At 43.4% G+C, this 18,593-nt stretch overlaps 1 protein-coding gene across 1 annotated transcript in view; it reads right to left on the bottom strand.

The window, feature by feature from the left end:
- Nucleotides 1-18,593, bottom strand: part of LOC147105178 (complement receptor type 1-like) — a 358,655-nt gene that overhangs the window by 152,118 nt on the left and 187,944 nt on the right. Inside the window, exons 36-40 of the mRNA XM_086011790.1 lie at nucleotides 18,160-18,256; nucleotides 17,125-17,198; nucleotides 14,705-14,890; nucleotides 12,141-12,326; nucleotides 2,889-3,074 (exon numbers count right to left, since the gene is read on the bottom strand). Of these exons, the coding sequence (XP_085867916.1) occupies nucleotides 2,889-3,074; nucleotides 12,141-12,326; nucleotides 14,705-14,890; nucleotides 17,125-17,198; nucleotides 18,160-18,256 (729 nt within the window). The remainder of the gene's footprint in view (nucleotides 1-2,888; nucleotides 3,075-12,140; nucleotides 12,327-14,704; nucleotides 14,891-17,124; nucleotides 17,199-18,159; nucleotides 18,257-18,593) is intronic.

The raw sequence follows: 18,593 nt of genomic DNA, 5'->3' as shown, positions 1-18,593 counted from the left end.
AAGTAGCCAACAAGGCACATCCCTCATTTATGAAACCAGTGGCCCAATTCTCTTCATTGCCTCTCGTGATCTTCCATCGCCCCACTTGGTCTTCCATTGCTCCCCTTCTCTTTGTCCCTTCATGCCTTGCACCAAACGGCAGACCGCACAACAACATCGCCCTATTCTGAGTCATCTTGTCCCCAGCCTGCTTCTCCTGCCTGTTTTCTTGCTACTCCTGTTCTACCTCATTCCTCCATCCATACTGCTCCCACTTTTCATTCAGCTGGCACTTCCCACCCTCTCCTTACCACCATTCTCCGCTCACTGCCACTTGCACTTTTCCTTTACAAGTCACCTCCACCTCCCAGATCTCCCACTGCTCAACTTCACAAAACTACCACTTCCTGTGTAGGATTCGCAAAAATCCAGGAAAATACAGTCTACATTGTAAAACCCCTGAAATGGCCACATTTTATGAACACAAGATGGAGTTGGCAGATCACATGACTCATTTCAGAAGGACATACCACTGCAGTATCTTAAAGAAACCTGAGTCGCCACCGATTAGAAGATTCCAGAACTGACTGCAATTGATATGGTAAAATGGTTACAGTAGTAACGAAGTCAAAACAAAAGTATTTACACCTCAAGGTGTGTTAATTGCTAGCAAAACGCAAACCCATCTCTGAAATCGCAGAGCACAGACAAAACCTATTATCTGTACCAAACTCAGAGGGACACAGGACAGATCCCATTAGTTTCATTTACAAGACATTAAAATAAAGTACCCGCTTTTGTCAAAGCAGCCTGCCCATTACTTTAACAAAAGAAAACCCCTGATTTGGCGCCAAGGGCAAGAAAACAGTATAACTGTTGGGGGAAAAGAGACATTAAAAAAAAACACAGTTTCACACAGACACGAGGAAAAAAGGCAGAGCGAGTGGAGAGGTTCGATTACGGTTCGAGGAGCACAGAGGGCCTACAAGTTCGAGCAGGAGAGCAGGTTCAGGAGCCGGTCCCATAAGGAAGATTGGAGATCCCGGACGATACAGGAGCATCAACAAGGTCAAGGACAGTTTTAAAACCCTGGTGAGCATAGAGGCCCAACTCCACCTAGCTGATCTAGTTGAGGTATACTTTAGACGGGAGGGTTTTTAATATTAAGGGCTTTGTAATTCGGGAGTGTTATTCATCCTTCGTTGTGCCGTGCGCTTTCTCCACCCCCGTTTTATTATATCGCTGATCTAGAATTGATGTATTATGATCGTCAAAGTAACTCTTGTGTGTTAAATTTTAGTTCCCATTGAGAGGCGTGTTCATGATTTTTGTCTGCATTGTTTCTTCATTCTCTATGTTTTATTCTCCTTAAAAATAAAAAGATACTTTTGATTTAAAACTTACCTTGTCTCACCTGATCCATTTGTCTTCCGAGTCACAAGTTGGGCCAACACATCAAGGTGGTCTGGCAATAAGCCCAGTGTCTAGAACCGGTGAGGGGGGAGCGCTTCGGAACCACTCACGAGCAGTGTGAAATCAAAAACCGATCTCGCACACCACAAGCTCATTAAAACGACCCCTTACACCTGTCTGCTGAAAATCCATGAAAACTACCACCTCCTAAACTTCCCAAAACTCTGCTCCTTGTTCCAACACTATCATTAGCAATATGCCTTGTAGAAGGAGCAGGATTGATTTGATGAATAGCCATTTTTCATTTCACACACTATGTTCCTTTAACATGCAATGCCTCCCTTGCCAACCATTTTCTTTATGGCAAGAGGCTAGGATCTGTGGAGGAGCGAAGGGATTATGGTGTCCAAGTACATAGGTCACTAATAACTAGTGCACAGGTACAAAAGGTAAACAAAAAGGTTCACGAAATGTTGGCCTTTGTTACAAGGGGGTTGGAATTCAAAAGTGAGGACGAGTTGTTTCAATTTTACAGATCCCTGGTCAACCCTCACTGGAGCACTGTGTTCAGTTTTGGGCACTGGACCTCTGTAAAGGTATATTGGCCTTGGAAGGGATATGGTGCAGATTCACCAGAATAATACCAGGGCCTAAAGCATTAAATTAAAAAGATAGGTTGCAAAGATGTTGCCTCTATTCCCTTAAGTTTAGAATGTTGACCCGTGATCTTATTGATGTTTTTTTAAATGATTTAGGGATTCGATTGCGGAGATACAGAGAAATGATTTCTCGTGGTGCAGGAATCTAAACAATGGGCGCATCATCGTAAAATTAAAGCTAGGCCACTTAGCAATGAAATCAGGAAGCAATTTTTCCACAGAAATAGTAATGGCAATCTGGAACTCAGCCCTACATTTGTGTTTGTGACCACAAGGTTAAGACATGATAAAAGGAACAAATGTATGGCATTAAAGCCTTCAGCTTCCTCTGCTCATTAGCTCACTGAAAAATATTCCCTTTTTTTTTTAAAGAACAGCAAGAAAAAAAAATCAATGAGCCAATGCCAAATGGGAAAAATCATTCCCAACATTCAAATATTTACATAATTTCAACATGTTTGCAAAATGTTCCCCCTACATCTTTTGATTCCATTCTCAAGTTTCTTCAACAGCACTTTCCAAACCCACAACCTCTACCACCAAGAAAGGCAAGAGTAGCAGGCGCCATCACCTCCAAGTTCCCCTGCAAGTTAGACACCATCCTGAATTGAAAATATATGTCGCCGTTCCTTCATCGTCACTGGATCAAAACGCTGGAACTCCCACCCTAACAGCACTGTGGGAGTACCTTCAACACATGGACTGCAGTGAGTCAAGAAGGTGAATCACCACCGTCTTCTCAAGGGAAATTAGGGATGGGCAATAAATGCTGGTCTTGCCAGCGGCGCCTACATCCCATAAACAAAGAAGATAAAAGTTGAAGAAATGTTTACTCACGTGGTCTGCAGGTAGGTGGTGGTGGTACAAATGTGTTGTTCTCACTACATTCAATGACATTGTTGCCAACCATTTCATAACCTTCATTACAGCTGTAGGTGATCGTCTCCCGATGTTTGTATGTAGGTCCAAATCCTGTGACTATGCGACCATTTGCGAGCAGTTCAGGAGATTGACATCCAACAACTGACAAAAGAGCAATGTTTTAGTCTCCATTAAACAATTAACTGTATTTATGATACTGATTGAAAGTCCATTTGGCCCACTACTCATGTTCCCAACTTCATTTAAATATCGTTATGCTTGCTAAGGCATCATTAAAAACTAATTAGTAAATCTCCTATAGCACTATACACATTGGAGGTGGGGTAGAGGGCGGGGGATACAAACTAAAAACAAGTCCAGAACTCCATTACATTACATAAGAAATAAATCAAGGGGCAAAAAGGACCAACTTCTACAGCAATTACAAAATCCTCCAGAATAATATTTGTTGCACCAAGATCATCAGATAATTCAGAATTAACACAAGTCAGCTTGATGAATGGGAATTTTTTTCAAGTATCATTAAAAGAGAATTAACCCAGAAGTTAAATCAACAAGATCATGCAGCGTAATAATTCACAATAATTGTCGGGAAAACAAAATGCTTCATTTGTATTAGCAATCTATTCTATATCATTGCACTGGCAACATGGATTAGAAACCATATGCAGATTACATATCATCAAAGTAAAAACATTACTGCCAATGGGGGTCAAAGGAAAACCATCCAATAGCTGGAGTCAATCTGCTGTAAAGAAAGATGGTCATGGTTGTTGGAGGCCAGTCATCACAGCACCAGGATATCACTGCAGGAGTTACTCAGAGAAACAACCTCAACCCAACAATCTTCAGCTATTTTATTAATGACCTTCTCTCTGTCGTAAGGTCAGGAATGAGGCTGTTTGCTGATGATTCCACTGTTCAGCTGTATTTAATATTTCTCTGATAAAGAAGCAGCCCATCCCAACCTACATCATTCCAACGTGAGCTGAGAAGTGGCAGGTAACATTCATGCCACATTAGTGCCAGGTAATGACTATCTCAAAAAAAAGAAAGCCCAGCCACCTCCCTTTGGCTTTCAATGGCATTACCTTTGCTGAATCCACCGCCATCAACATCTTGAAGGTCACCATTGAGCAGAAGCTGAACTAGACCAGCTATATCAATAGTGTGGCTACAAGAGCAGGGCAGAGATTGGGTACTCTGCGGCACGTGGAATACTTCCTGCCACCTGAAAGCCTTTCCACCATCTACAAGGCTCAAGTCAGCACTTTGATGGAATACTCACCACTCGCCTGGATGGGTGCAACCACAACAACATTCAAGAAGCTCAACAATATCCAGGACATGATTGGTACCCTTGCCACTGAACTCAGTCTCCAAACCTTCCATCACCGATTTATTGTGGCTGGGGTATGCACAATCTACACGATACACTGCAATTACTTACCACGGCTGTCTCAACAGCACTGCCCTCCCATGTGACCTCTATACCAAGGACAAGAGCAACAATGTTGTGGGAATATCATCACCTCCAAGACACACTCCATTCTAACTTGGTAATCACTGCCTAGATTGGAAACTAAAAATATTAAAATCTGAGGGGGAAAAATTCGGTTGGTTAGCGCCTCTGGGAGTCGCTAACGGGGCGCTCGGAAGTTAGCACCCGAGCGTGACAATTTTAGCGCCACTCACGAATTTAAACAGTAGTTTTGCGGCGGCGCTAAATACTCTCACTACGATCTCCATCACCCACAGATCGTAACGTCAGTCGAGTGTGCAATGCCCTGGACCGGATATCGAGTCGCGTCCGCTGTCTTAGCGCCTGCCGCTAGGAACGACAGGTTGAGGGGAACATTTTCAAGTCGGGAAGGGGCTGGGGGAGCGCTATTTAAAGGCAGGCGCTTCCTGCCTTTTCTTGTCGGCAAAATTTTTGGTACACGCAGGTTGAGAGGGAGAGAGACGTCTGGAAAGAGTTAACGCTGTCGTAAGGAGTTTGGCCCTCAGCACCACTTTTGAGGTTCCTAAGCGTTGAGCTCTTTCCCTGGGCCTATCCATTAGTGCTTCCAACACAATTGCTTTAGAGGTCTCTCCAGGCCAAGATTCAAGGCTGCAATGAGCAGGGTGTGCCTAGCAGCAAGATGGCCCCTCCCCTTTAAGAACTGGATGACGCCAGTCTGTCTGGCTTCCATGGTAATTGATAATGCCTGAGCTTCGGTAGCGTTCTGAGGTAACGCCTTGCTCCCCGACATTTGCATCTTAAGAGAGGTGTGCAACGCCTGATTTAGTGCTCAAATCATATTCAGGGGCGACAGAGGCAAATTTTGCAGTCAGAGGCGAAAAATTGGCGCCGGGCGCTAAACTCTGCGCCCGGCTGAGATTAGCGCCTAAAATGGGCAATACCCAATTTTCCCCCTATGAGTATATCGTACCCTGATACCTAGGAAGGGAACTATTTGTTGTGTGGTGATGTAGAGCACCTCTAAGCTAACTGGTGCCAGGTAAAACAGGAACACATGGTACCTCGAGAAGCAGGTCAGCCTACAAATGTGCAGTTCATGCACAGTAACAGGAATGTACTTGAAATTGTAGTTACTTTTCAATAATCAGCAGATTGTTCGTGGGAGAATCATTGGGGGGTATTTTTTACCTAGCCTGACAGGAAGCCTAGAAGATTGTATCAGCCACCCATTTTAAACCCTACCTGATTTTACATTCAGGGTTATGTATCAAAATACAAACTTGTACCATTCTGTGAACAAAAAGCAAAAATGTAGAATTTTAACATTTTTTTCATGAAGAAAACCTCCCCATCAAGTTGGCTTCAGCATCTCCAAGTGAATGAAGAAAAAAGTGGTTCCCACTCCTGATCACTAACCATTAGTTCCAGCTTAAGGCTTGTTTACTCTAATTGAAGAAACAATCAGGGGTCAGTATGGTGGATCCTATGGTTAACTTCCATGCCAACATTCACGGTTCAAACTCTAAGAACGGCCTCTTGGGTGAGATACTGAAGGTTGCTTGCACTGAGAGAACTGCACTCCAGCACAAGTCACTTCCTTTAGGAGAGGATGTACAAAGTGAATTAGTGGGGAAAATAAAGTTACCCTTATCACTTACGTTCACAAATGGCCTGTAATGGTGTCCAAGTTGAATCAACCTGACAGGTGACAGATCTTGAACTTTCGTTTTTCAGTGTGTAGTTCGTATAACAACTGTAATTAACTTCAGTACCCACAGCAAATGAGGTCTGAGAAATTAATTCCTCAGTTGGTGAGCCATTTTCCAATTGTGGAAGCTTGCCACAAGAACCTTTAAACATGAGACCAAAAGTGTGATTGTCTAAATCTAGCACAGTGAGCAAAAATAAAATTAAGTGTGAAGCTTGAATACGAGGTTGATTATGTACAGTACGTCATACAGTTCACAATCGCAGAGGGTTTACACAGAATCAGTGGATTGAGTGCTGCAAGAGTTTGGTAAGTGGGAGAAAAATCATTTAAGTGTATTTTGTGAATTTTAGTGTGTTAAAAAGTTAACTATTTGAAGTGAATTTAATTTTATAAATGTATATTAAACTGCTGGGGAGTTTAAACCGGAAGTAGAATCCGGGTATAAAAGGGGCGGGACTAGTGCTGGTGCACAGAGTGCTGTGCATTGAGTGCTGCGAGAGTTTGGTAAGTGGGAGAGTTCGGGCAAGTGGGAGGTGAGGGTGTGTTTTTTGCACTGTTTTGTTCCCCTCTCCCAGGCTTAGACAGCACTGCGGAAGTGGAGCAGCGAGACGAGTCAACCAAACAGGCCCCACAGACAGTATTCAAAGAGGAGGTTGGCGATCAGCTGGTTGGTTGGTTTTCTTCCTTCTCTTTTATAACTAAGTTGGTAAGTCCTATTGAATAGTGGTGTAATATTATCATCTATCTCGGGGCAGAGGGTCTTCATAACTAATAATAAGAAATTTAATTAATTACATAGATATGGGTGAACAGGTGATGTGTCACTGTTGCGAAATGTGGGAGCTGGTGGACCCCATTGAGGCTCACGGTGATTACATTTGCGATAAGTGTTTGCTGCTAGAGGAACTCAAGCTCCATGTTAAAGAGCTTGAGACCGAGCTTCAGACACTGCGACACATCAGGGAGGGGGAGAAGTTCCTGGACACTATGTTTCAGGAGATGGTCACACCTATGAAATTAATTAATGCAGATGTAGTCCGTGGTCAGGGACAGGACGGTGCGACTACAAGTGAGGCAGGTACAGGGATCCAGGAGGAAGTGTTGAAGGAGCCGCAGCCCTTGCTCTTGTCAAGCAGGATCGAGGTTCTTACTCCCTGTGAGGGCGGGAGCGGGTACTGCAGGGAGGATGAGCAACCTGGCCACAGCACCGTGGTACAGGGGGCCATTCAAGTGGAGGGGGTAAAAAGAAATGTTGTAGTGGTAGGGGATAGTATCATTAGGGGGATAGATAGGGTTCTCTGCAGTCAAGAGCGGGAGTCCCGAAGGCTGTGTTGCCTGCCCGGTGCCAGGGTTAAGGACATCTCTTCTGGGCTGGAAAGAAACTTGGAGTGGGAGGGGGAGGATCCAGTTGTCGTGGTCCATGTTGGGACAAACGACGTAGATAGGACAAGGAAGGCGGTTCTGTTAAAGGAGTATGAGCAGCTAGGGGTCAAATTAAAAAACAGAACCTCAAGGGTAATAATCTCTGGGTTATTACCTGAGCCACGAGCGAATTTGGCTAGGATAAATAAAATTAAAGAGTTAAATGCGTGGCTCAAAGACTGGTGTGGGAGAAATGGGTTTTGCTTCTTGGGACACTGGCACCAGTACTGGGACAGGAGGGAGCTGTTCCATTGGGACGGACTCCACTTGGCCAGTGCTGGGACTAGAGTCCTGGCGAATCATATAACTAGGGCTGTAGAGAGGGCTTTAAACTAATTAGTGGGGGGGAGGTTTCTAGAGAGCAAATAATAGAAATGACAACGGAGAAGGTCATAGACTTAGGTAGCAGTGGGGGAATAAAAAAACAGAACGTGTCAGGAAGGGACAGAAGGTATGGAGTAAAAGGTACAGTAGTAAAAGGGGAAAAAACAGGAACTAAGTGTCACAAAACATATTTGAAAGTTCTTTATCTGAATACACGTAGCATTCGTAACAAAATGAATGAGTTAACGGCACAAATAACTACATATGGGTATGATCTTGTGGCCATTACAGAAACATGGCTGCAGGGTGACCATGACTGGAAATTAAACATACCAGGTTATTTAACAATCAGGAAGGACAGGCAGGAAGGGAGGGGAGGTGGGGTGGCTATGTTAATAAAGGAAGGAATCACTATAATACAGAGAAATGATATTGGGTCAAAGGAGCAGGATAGTGAAACAGTTTGGGTGGAGATAAGGAACAATAAGGGGAAAAAACACGAGTGGGCGTAGTCTATAGGCCTCCGAACAGTTGCAACTCTGTTGGACGGAGTATTAATCAGGAAATAGTTGAGGCTTGTAATAAGGGAACGGCTATAATTATGGGGGATTTTAACTATCATATTAACTGGACAAATCAAATTGGGCAGGGCTGCCTTGAGGATGAGTTCATTGAGTGTATTAGGGATGGGTTTCTTGAGCAGTATGTAACTGAACCGACCAGGGGGCAAGCAACCTTAGATTTGGTCCTGTGTAATGAGACAGGATTAATTAAAAATGTCCTAGTAAAGGATCCCCTTGGAATGAGTGACCATAACATGGTTGAATTCCATATTCAATTAGAGAGTGAGAAGGTTGGATCTCAAACAAGCGTGATGAGCTTGAATAAAGGAGACTATGAAGGTATGAGAGCGGAATTGATTAGAGTGGACTGGGAAAATAGATTAAAGGGTAAGACGGTACATGATCAGTGGTGTACATTTAAGGAGTTATTTTACAACTTCCAAAAAATATATATTCCACTGAGGCAAAAAGGGTGTGAAAGAAAAGATAGCCATCCGTGGCTAAGTAAAGTAATTAAGGATAGTATCCGACTAAAAACAAGGGCATATAAGGTAGCCAAATCTAGTGGGAGGATAGAAGATTGGGAAGTCTTTAAAAGACAGCAAAAAATAACTAAAAGATTGATTAAGAAAGGGAAGATAGATTATGAAAGTAAATTAGCAAAAAATATAAAAACAGATAGCAAAAGTTTCTATAGTTATGTAAAAAGAAAAAGGGTGGCTAAAGTAAATGTTGGTCCCTTAGAGGATGAGACCGGGAAATTAATGGTGGGAAACATGGAGATGGCAAAAATGCTGAACAAATATTTTGTATCAGTCTTTACGGTAGATGACACTAAGAATATCCCAACACTGGACAAACAGGGGGCTCTAGGGGGGGAGGAGCTAAATATGATTAAAATCACTAAGGAAGTGGTACTTGGTAAAATAATGGGACTCAAGGCGGATAAATCCCCTGGACCTGATGGCTTACATCCTAGAGTCTTGAGGGAAGTGACGTTAGGGATTGTGGATGCATTGGTAATAATTTTCCAAAACTCCCTGGACTCAGCAAAGGTCCCGGCAGATTGGAAAACTGCTAATGTAACACCCTTATTTAAAAATAGTAGGCAGAAGACTGGAAACTATAGACCTGTTAGCCTAACATCTGTGGTTGGTAAAATGTTAGAGTCCATTATTAAGGAGGCAGTAACGGGACATTTGGATAATCATAATTTAATAGGACAAACTCAGCATGGTTTCATGAAGGGGAAGTCATGTTTGACAAATTTGCTTGAGTTCTTTGAGGAAGTAACATACAGGGTGGATAAAGGGGAACCAGTGGACGTAGTGTATTTAGACTTCCAAAAGGCATTTGACAAGGTGCCACACAGAAGATTATTGCTCAAGATAAAAAATCACGGGATTGGGGGTAATATTCTAGCATGGGTGGTGGATTGGCTATCTAACAGAAAGCAGAGAGTTGGGATAAATGGTTCGTTCTCAGACTGGCAATCAGTAACTAGTGGTGTTCCGCAGGGGTCAGTGCTGGGTCCCCAACTCTTTACAATCTATATTAACGATTTGGAGGAGGGGACCAAGTGTAACATATCAAAGTTTGCAGATGATACAAAGATGGGAGGGAAAGTAGTGAGTGAGGAGGACATAAAAAACCTGCAAAGGGACATAGACAGGCTAAGTAAGTGGGCAGAGATTTGGCAGATGGAATACAATACTGGAAAGTGTGAGGTTATGCACTTTGGCAGGAAAAATCGTAGAGCAAGTTATTATCTTAATGGCAAGAAACTGGAAAGTACTGTAGTACAAAGGGATCTGGGGGTCCTGGTGCACGAAATTCAAAAAGTTAGTATGCAGGTGCAGCAAGTGATCAAGAAGGCCAATGGAATGTTGGCTTTTATTGCTAGGGGGGTAGAATATAAAAACAGGGAGGTATTGCTGCAGTTATACAAGGTATTGGTGAGACCGCACCTGGAATACTGCGTACAGTTTTGGTGTCCATACTTAAGAAAAGACATACTTGCTCTCGAGTCAGTACAAAGAAGGTTCACTCGGTTAATCCCGGGGATGAGGGGGTGGTCATATGAGGAGAGGTTGAGTAGATTGGGACTCTACTCATTGGAGTTCAGAAGAATGAGAGGCGATCTTATTGAAACATATAAGATTGTGAAGGGGCTTGATCGGGTGGATGCGGTGAGGATGTTCCCAATGATGGGTGAAACTAGAACTAGGGGGCATAATCTTAGAATAAGGGGCTGCTCTTTCAAAACTGAGATGAGGAGAAACTTCTTCACTAATAGGGTGGTAGGTTTGTGGAATTTGCTGCCCCAGAAAGCTGTGGAAGCTGCATCATTAAATAAATTTAAAACAGAAATAGATAGTTTCCTAGAAGTAAAGGGAATTAAGGGTTACGGGGAGCAGGCAGGAAATTGGACATGAGTCTAGGTTCGGAATGGTCATGGCCCTGTGGGTAGTGGAGTGGGTCCAGGGGCCGTGTAGCCTGGTTCTGCTCCTACTTCTTGTGTTCTAATTCTGTTAGATTTCAGGAGATGGTTTTATTCCTGTTCCTGGCTGGGGTGGAGATCGCCTTTACAGACAGTAAGTACTGTAGAAAATATAGGGACAGAGTGATCTCCTGGACGAATTTCGATCGCCTAGATGGGTCGGAGAGGAATTTCCCAGATTTTTTCTCCCAAATTGGCCATTGAGTTTTTTATCTGGTTTTTCGCCTCTCCCGGGAGATCACATGGGTTCGGGTGGGATGGAGAGTGATAGAAGATTTGAGGTTAGGATCAGATCAGCCATGATCTTATTTAATGGTGGAGCAGGCTCGAGGGGCCGATTGGCCTACTCCTGCTCCTATTTCTTATGTTCTTATGTTCTTAAAACTATTCTGAGCTAAGAATACATTAGGCAGTATTAGTGGATGGTCGTTTAATATTCTGTCCACATTTATGAGTTAAGTTCTGTTTGTTTATGGAAATTTATGTTTATGTAAGACTGTATAATGCGGCAAACTCACTAACACTGCACTAAACCGTCCACTTCTATGCTCTGGCGGATGCTGGGAGGACACATCAGGAAATTGTGCCCAAGATTTGCATCCAGTAATTTTAAGAAGCATTGCATTTACGGTGAAGTATTGCAACGTGGAAAGTGCTGGTGTTGCTGGTGACGGGCGGTGGGTATCCTGAGGGCACCAAAGGGGCAGCAGATAGCTCAGAGAAGTTGACGAGTTCTTCAGCTCAGGAGGACAAGTGGACCGCCTGATATTGTGGCAGCCCGGAACTGGCGGCCTGCATTGGTGGGGCCTGTACTACAGAGATAGCCCACTGTTCCGATGCAAATCAGGCCAGGCCTTCAAAATGGACCAGGCCTCCTGCCACGACTACTGAGCATCCGGTCACACATACTGCCGGCCAGCCATCGGAATTCCACTCGGGTGCTGGGGTGGGCGAGGGATATTCACCCCCGTATGAGCGTTTGTGACCAGACGTGATAAAAGGGGCCAAGGTATGATGTTAAAGCATTACGTTTCCTCTGCTCATTGGTCACTGAAAGTATTCCATTTTCATTTTTTTAAACTGCAAGAAAAAAAAATCAACGTGCCAATGCAAACTGGGAAAAATCAATCCCAACATTCAGGCGTTAACAGAGTTTCAACAGATTGCAAAAAGCTCCACCCACATATTTTGATTCCATTCTCAAGTTAAAGGAATGTTTACTCACGTGGTCTGCAGGTTGGTGGTGGTGGTACAAATGTGTTGTTCTCACTACATTCAATGACACTTTTGCCAACCATTTCATAACCTTCATTACAGCTGTAGGTGATCGTCTCCCGATGTTTGTATGTAGGTCCAAATCCAGAGACTATGTGGCCATTTGCGAGCAGTTCAGGAGATTGACATCCAACAACTGACAAGAAAGCAATGTTTTAGTCTCCACTAAGAAACTAACTGTACTTATGATACTGAATAAAAGTCTATCTGGCCAACTGCGCCTGTTCCGATCATCATCGAAATAACATTATGCATGTTAAGGTATCATTAAAAAAAATTAGTAAATGTCTGACTTCACTGCATTATCAACTAAATTGTTCCAAATGTTTATCATATTTTCAATTAAAGGCCCCAAGCTCTCAAATTCCCACCCTAAACCTCCCCCACTCAATTCTCCGTAAAGACTCTCAATAAATCTACCTCTTTGACCAAGCTTTTACTCACCTGTCCTAATATCTCCTTATGTGGCTCGATGACTTGCCAGTAGAACTTGAGGGGAGTGGAGGAAATTCTTTTTAAAATTATTAATTTTCTTTAAAGTTTAGTGTAGGTGATTGAGCGAGTATGAGATGGTACCAAGGTGGGGGGGTGTAGCATGGGGGGATGATATTAGGGTTGCGCAGTAAGAGGTAGAGTAGAAGGCAGTGGAGTCGGACCAGTGGAGAATAGGTGAGCAGCGGAGTGGGGTGTGGGGGGAGAAAGGGTGATGACCAAGAGAAATTACAGTCAGTTTCCCACTGCTGAGAAACTGGCATAAATAATTAAGCAGCCAACAAGACCCATCCCTCATTTATGAAACCAGTGGCCCAATTCTCTTCATTGCCTCTCGTGAACTTCCATTGCCCCACTTGGTCTTCCATTGCTCCCCTTCTCTTCATCACTTCGTGCCTTGCACCAACCGGCAGACCGCACAACAACATCGCCCTATTCTGAGTCACCTTTTCCCCAGCCTGCTTCTCCTGCCGGTTTTCTTGCTACTCCTGTTCTACCTCATTCCTCCATCAATACTGCTCCCACTTTTCATTCGCCTGGCACTTCCCAGCCACTCCTTACCGCCACTCGCCGCTCACTGCTGCTTGCTCTTTTCCTTTACAAGTCACCTCCATCTCCCAGATCTCCCACGGTTCAACGTCACAAAACTACCACTCCCTGTCTGATAAAAATCGACTAAAACTACCAGCTCCTAAGCTCCCCACCACTCACCAAAACTCTGCTCCTTGCTCCAACACTACCATTAGCAATATGGCTTGTAGAAGGAGCAGGATTTGATGTGTAGCCATTTTTCATTACACACACTATGGTCCTTTTACATGCAATGTTGAATCAAAACATTGAATAACTGTTTCCTCCCATGCTAATGTTAGGTTTCCAACTATTTTCTTACTAGTGAGAGGCTAGGTGCTGTGGAGGAGCGAAGGGATTAAGGTGCCCAGGTACATAGATCACTAAAAACAGCACAGGTACAAAAGATAAACAAAATGATTAATGAAATGTTGGCCTTTATTTCAAGGGGGTTGGAATTCAAAAGTGAGGAGGTGATGCATCAATTTTATAGATCCCTGGTCCACCCTCACTGGAGCACTGTGTTCAGTTTTGGGCACTGGACCTCTGTAAAGATATATTGGCCTTGGAAGGGATATGGTGCAGATTCACCAGAATGATACCAGGACCTAAAGCATTAAATTAAGATAGGTTGCATAAATGTTGCCTCTATTTCCTTAAGTTTAGAAGGTTGAGGGTGGTCTAATTGAGGTATTTTAAATGATTTAGGGATTTGATTGCGAAGATACAGAGAAATTATTCCCCATGCTGGAGGAATCTAAACAATGGGCACATCATCGTAAAATCAGAGCTAGGCCATTTAGGAATGAAAAGAGGAAGCACTTTTTCCACAGAAATAGTCATCGAAATCTGGAACTCTGCCCTATATGTGTGTTTGTGACCACAAAATTAAGACATGATAAAAGGAACAAATGTATGGTATTAATGCATTCAGCTTCCTCTGTCCATTGGCTCACTGAAAATTATTCCCATTTATTTTATTAAGAACAGCAAGAAAAAAAATTATTGCAATGCCAAATGGGAAACATCAATCCCAACATTCAGATATTTACATAGTTTCAACAGATTTGCAAAATGTTCCCCCTACATCTTTTGATTCCATTCTCAGGTGTCTTCAACAGCTCTTCCAAACCCACAAACCCTACCACCTAGAAGGACAAGGGCAGCAGCCACATAGGAACACCATCAACTCCACACTGCCCTCCAAGTCACACACCATCCTGACTTGGAAATATGTCGCTCTTCCTTTATCATCGCTGGGTCAAAATCCTGGAACTCCGCCCCGAACAGCACTGTGGGAGTCCCTTCACCACACGGACTGCAGCGACTTAAGAAGGCAGCTTACCACCACCTGCTCAAGGAAATTAGGGATGGGCAATAAATGCTGGTCTTGACAGTGACAGCCGCATCCCATAAATGAATAAGAAAAAAGTTTAAGAAATGTTTACTCACATGGTCTGCAGGTAGGTGGTGGTGGTACAAATGTGTTGTTCTCACTACATTCAATGACATAGTTGCCAACCATTTCATAACCGTCATTACAGCTGTAGGTGATCGTCTCCCGATGTTTGTATGTAGGTCCAAAGCCTGAGACTATGTGGCCATTTGCGAGCAGTTCAGGAGATTGACATCCAACAACTGACAAAAGAGCAAAGTTTTAGTCTCCATTAAACAATTAACTGTTCTTATGGTGCTGATTGAAAGTCCATTTGGTTCATGACTCATGTTCCCAACTTCATAGAAATATTATCCTTGTTAATGCATCATTAAAAACCAATGAGTTAATCTATAAAATAATACACGGTGGACGAGATATAAACTGAAAACAAATTCTGAACTTGATTACAGAAGAAATAAATCAAGAGGAAAAAAGACCAACTTCTACAGCAATTACTGACGATTCCAGTGTTCAGCTCTATTCATAACTTCCCTGACAAAGAAGCAGCCAATCCCAGCCTACAACATTCCGACGTGAGCTGACATGTGGCAGGTAACATTCATGCCACTCGCCTGGATGGGTGCCACCACAACAACATTCAAGAAGCTGAACAATATCCAAAACTTGATTGGTACCCTTGCCACTGAACTCAATATCCACCCCCTCCATCACCGAAGTTTGCATGTAAATCAGAACTGTTAGTAGAGTTGCTCAAGTATAGGATGGTGCCACACATGAATATTTAACATTAACTATTAATTACCTATGTTTTCAGCATCCCAACTACTGTATGAGACGTCATCACCTGCAATATGGAGTGGGCCTTTGGCGTAGCGGTAGCATCCCCGCTGCTGGGCCAGAAGGCATAGGGTTTCGAACCCCGCTCCAGACAGTCCCGGCAAGTGGAGTTGGAGCTCCGGCTCTAAATTCTGGGTTGACATCCAGCGGGATACTTGCGTCCATACGACTAACCACCCTAATGGCTGGTACGAAGATCGTTATGGTCACGGAAGGAGCGTTAATCGCGGCCAGAAATCCTTCCACCACTTCATACAGTTCCCCAAAGGCAACAGTGTGAAGACACGTACGACGACCTGCAATATGACTTTATTCTCACAGGCAGGTTGTGTTGCAGTTTCACACACTAGCAACTGGGTTAAAGGGAGGGTTCAACCCTCCGGGAGGGGCCTGGAGACTCCAGGAATTAAAGATTAATCTCCTGGACACTGCAGCCAGCAACCCAGGAGGAAGATTACAGGGGCATTAAAAAAAGTGAATTTTGCTACCATTCCACATTCCTAGTGCTCTCCATAGAGAGGTGTTGGACATATCCCGATACTAGGTGGAAGATTATCACGTGTGATGGCCAGGGGAAAATTTAATTGAGTTCGAGTCCTGAACAGACGGTAGATTAAGAGCTTCAGGGATTAATCTCAGTCAGGTCAATGGCACAGCACACTGATGAACCAATACATGCAATTCAGAGCAGGCCATGGGCATTCTTCACTGACGTTTCCTTTCTGCCCCCTCCCAATAATCCTCGCAACAACCTAATCAACTTATCTCAGCTACATTTTGTTTTTAAGGTGAGCAGGTAAACAGAAAAAGTGATGAATACAGAGAAGCCAGGGTGAACCGTGAACACTGGAAGGTTAGTTGCTTGCCACTTAGGGTACAGCACATGTCACAGGATTGTAAAATCTGAAACATTAAATAAAAGGGAGGAAATTTACAAAGTGTTTACAGCACTGAACAGGCCATTCGGCCCAACAGGCCGGTGTTTATGCTCCACACGAGCCTCTTCCACCCCTCTTCATCGAACCCCATCAACATATCGTTCTATTCCTTTTTCCCTCATCTGCTTATCTAACTTCACTTAAATGCATCAACCCCGTTCGCCTCAGCTACTCCTTGTGATAGCGAGTTCCACCTACTTATTTAAATAGCACAAATTAATTGGGAATTAAGTTGTATTAATTAAGTAAACTTTGGTTGACTAATTTCTTTCCCCAAACAAAAACATCCATCCCTTTAATTACAGCTCAATTTGGCAATTACAGCACAGTAACTGCACCAGAAGCAAATTCCTGTGGAATTGATATTGAAAGTATTAATCCAAGTACATTTACACTTTGACTGAAAAAGCACATTTTAAAAACAAAATCGACAATTGTTACTTTTCTTCCTTCATCAGCAGTCGAACTATTTATCACCGTGGGAATGGAAATCAATTAATAAATTGAAAAGAAAATGCCAAGCAGCCCATGAATCCTATTCCTTCTCCTGGCCATGTACAATCGCACCATTACAATTCTGACAATCATTCACTGTAAAGCTAATTGGGGTACTTTATAAAACATTATACAATATTTTAGAACTTGACGTAATTGTTTGGCACAGAAAGTGAAGCCAGACATTTGGAGCCCTAACTTACATTCACAGGTTGGGGCCTGGCCATCCCAGCCATCAGCTGTACACAACCGATAGTTCCGACCCACCATTCGGTACCTGGAGAAACAGAAACATGCTAGTCAGGGTCCTGGGTTACATTAGCACAGGGGCACATTGAAAATCAAGACATATTATACTATTACTGGACGAAGTGTTGGTCAGAAATCATATGGAAGAGCAAACGTATTTCAGGTCAGCTCGTCTTAGGAAGGATATTGGTGCTTCTTGGCTCACAGAGCTGAATTGCAGTTTTGAGGAACCAGCAGGCACAAACCTCCAATGTTGAACTCAAATTATAGATCTACAGATCAATCATAAATTAAATATTGCAATTGTTCTCGAAGAAGCTAAGTGACAGGAGCTTGACCAGTCGGTGAAATTTGGACAGCATCAATAGCCCAGAATTTAGCACTAATTGGACAATTCTTCTTCTTCTTAGGCAGTCCCTCGGAACCGAGGATGACGTGCTTCCACATTAAAAATGAGCTCTCAGGTGACTGATGAGTCCAATGCGGGACCGACAGTCTCTGTCACAGGTGGGGCAGACGGTGGTTGAAGGGGCGGGTGGGTGGAGTGCTTGGGTTGACGTGCACTCCATCCGCTGTTTGCGCTTTGCTTCCGCTTCCTCCTGGCGAAGAGACTCGAGGTATTCAGTGCCTTCCCGGATGCTTCTCCTCCACTTTGTGCAGTCTTGGGCCAGGGATTCCCAGGTGTCCGTGGGGATGTTGCACTTTTTCAAGGAGGCTTTGAGGGTGTCCTTGGACAATTACATGACTGGTGAGAGTAGAATGTGTAAAGGTACTGCCCATAGTGTTACATTCAGTTACAAGCCTCACACGGTAGCCACAGTGACGGCTGTCTTCAAAAATGTAAACAACAGGTAATGGTTGTCTTGGGTTGGGTAAGTGGCATTGTTGCACCAACATGGAGATGCTGTGGACTGCTGTCACCACATTCACAGCATTTTAAAAATAAATCTTCACCAAACTATTCAGCAATCTGAGTAAGGACAACTCACCCTTCATTACAATAAAGAGTAACCTTGCTTCTAAATGTAGTTTTTGGTGCCTCATAATACCCATTCAGAATCTCTCCTGGATTACCACAGTTCAATGCTAGATAGAAAAAATGGCAAAGGTAGAAATATTACAAAATACCAGGAGCTCAAATGATTTCTTTCAACGTATTTCTTTGGAATTAATATATGAAACTGCTACCAACTTCTCCTAATTCTGGAAGTCACTTTGAAAATGTTGGCAAAATATACACAAGATTCACTCAACGGTGCAATATCCCTTATTAATAGGGCTCTGCCTTCAATCTCCCTCTGCATGCATCTAGGAGTATCTTTACCAGCAGTCCAAAACACAAGGGCCTAGAAATTCAGTTGTGGAGCTCACGTTTTTAGGCACTAAAAAGCCTCTCAAGCCTCCAACATGGCAGGCAGGAAGC

The sequence above is a fragment of the Somniosus microcephalus genome, chromosome 18 (genome assembly GCF_052327205.1).
Source record: "Somniosus microcephalus isolate GS21.2 chromosome 18, FLI_Smic_1.0, whole genome shotgun sequence".
Classification (NCBI taxonomy): domain Eukaryota; kingdom Metazoa; phylum Chordata; class Chondrichthyes; order Squaliformes; family Somniosidae; genus Somniosus; species Somniosus microcephalus.
The sequence above is the reverse complement of the archived record's forward strand: the minus strand, read 5'-3'. Positions and strand labels throughout refer to the sequence as shown.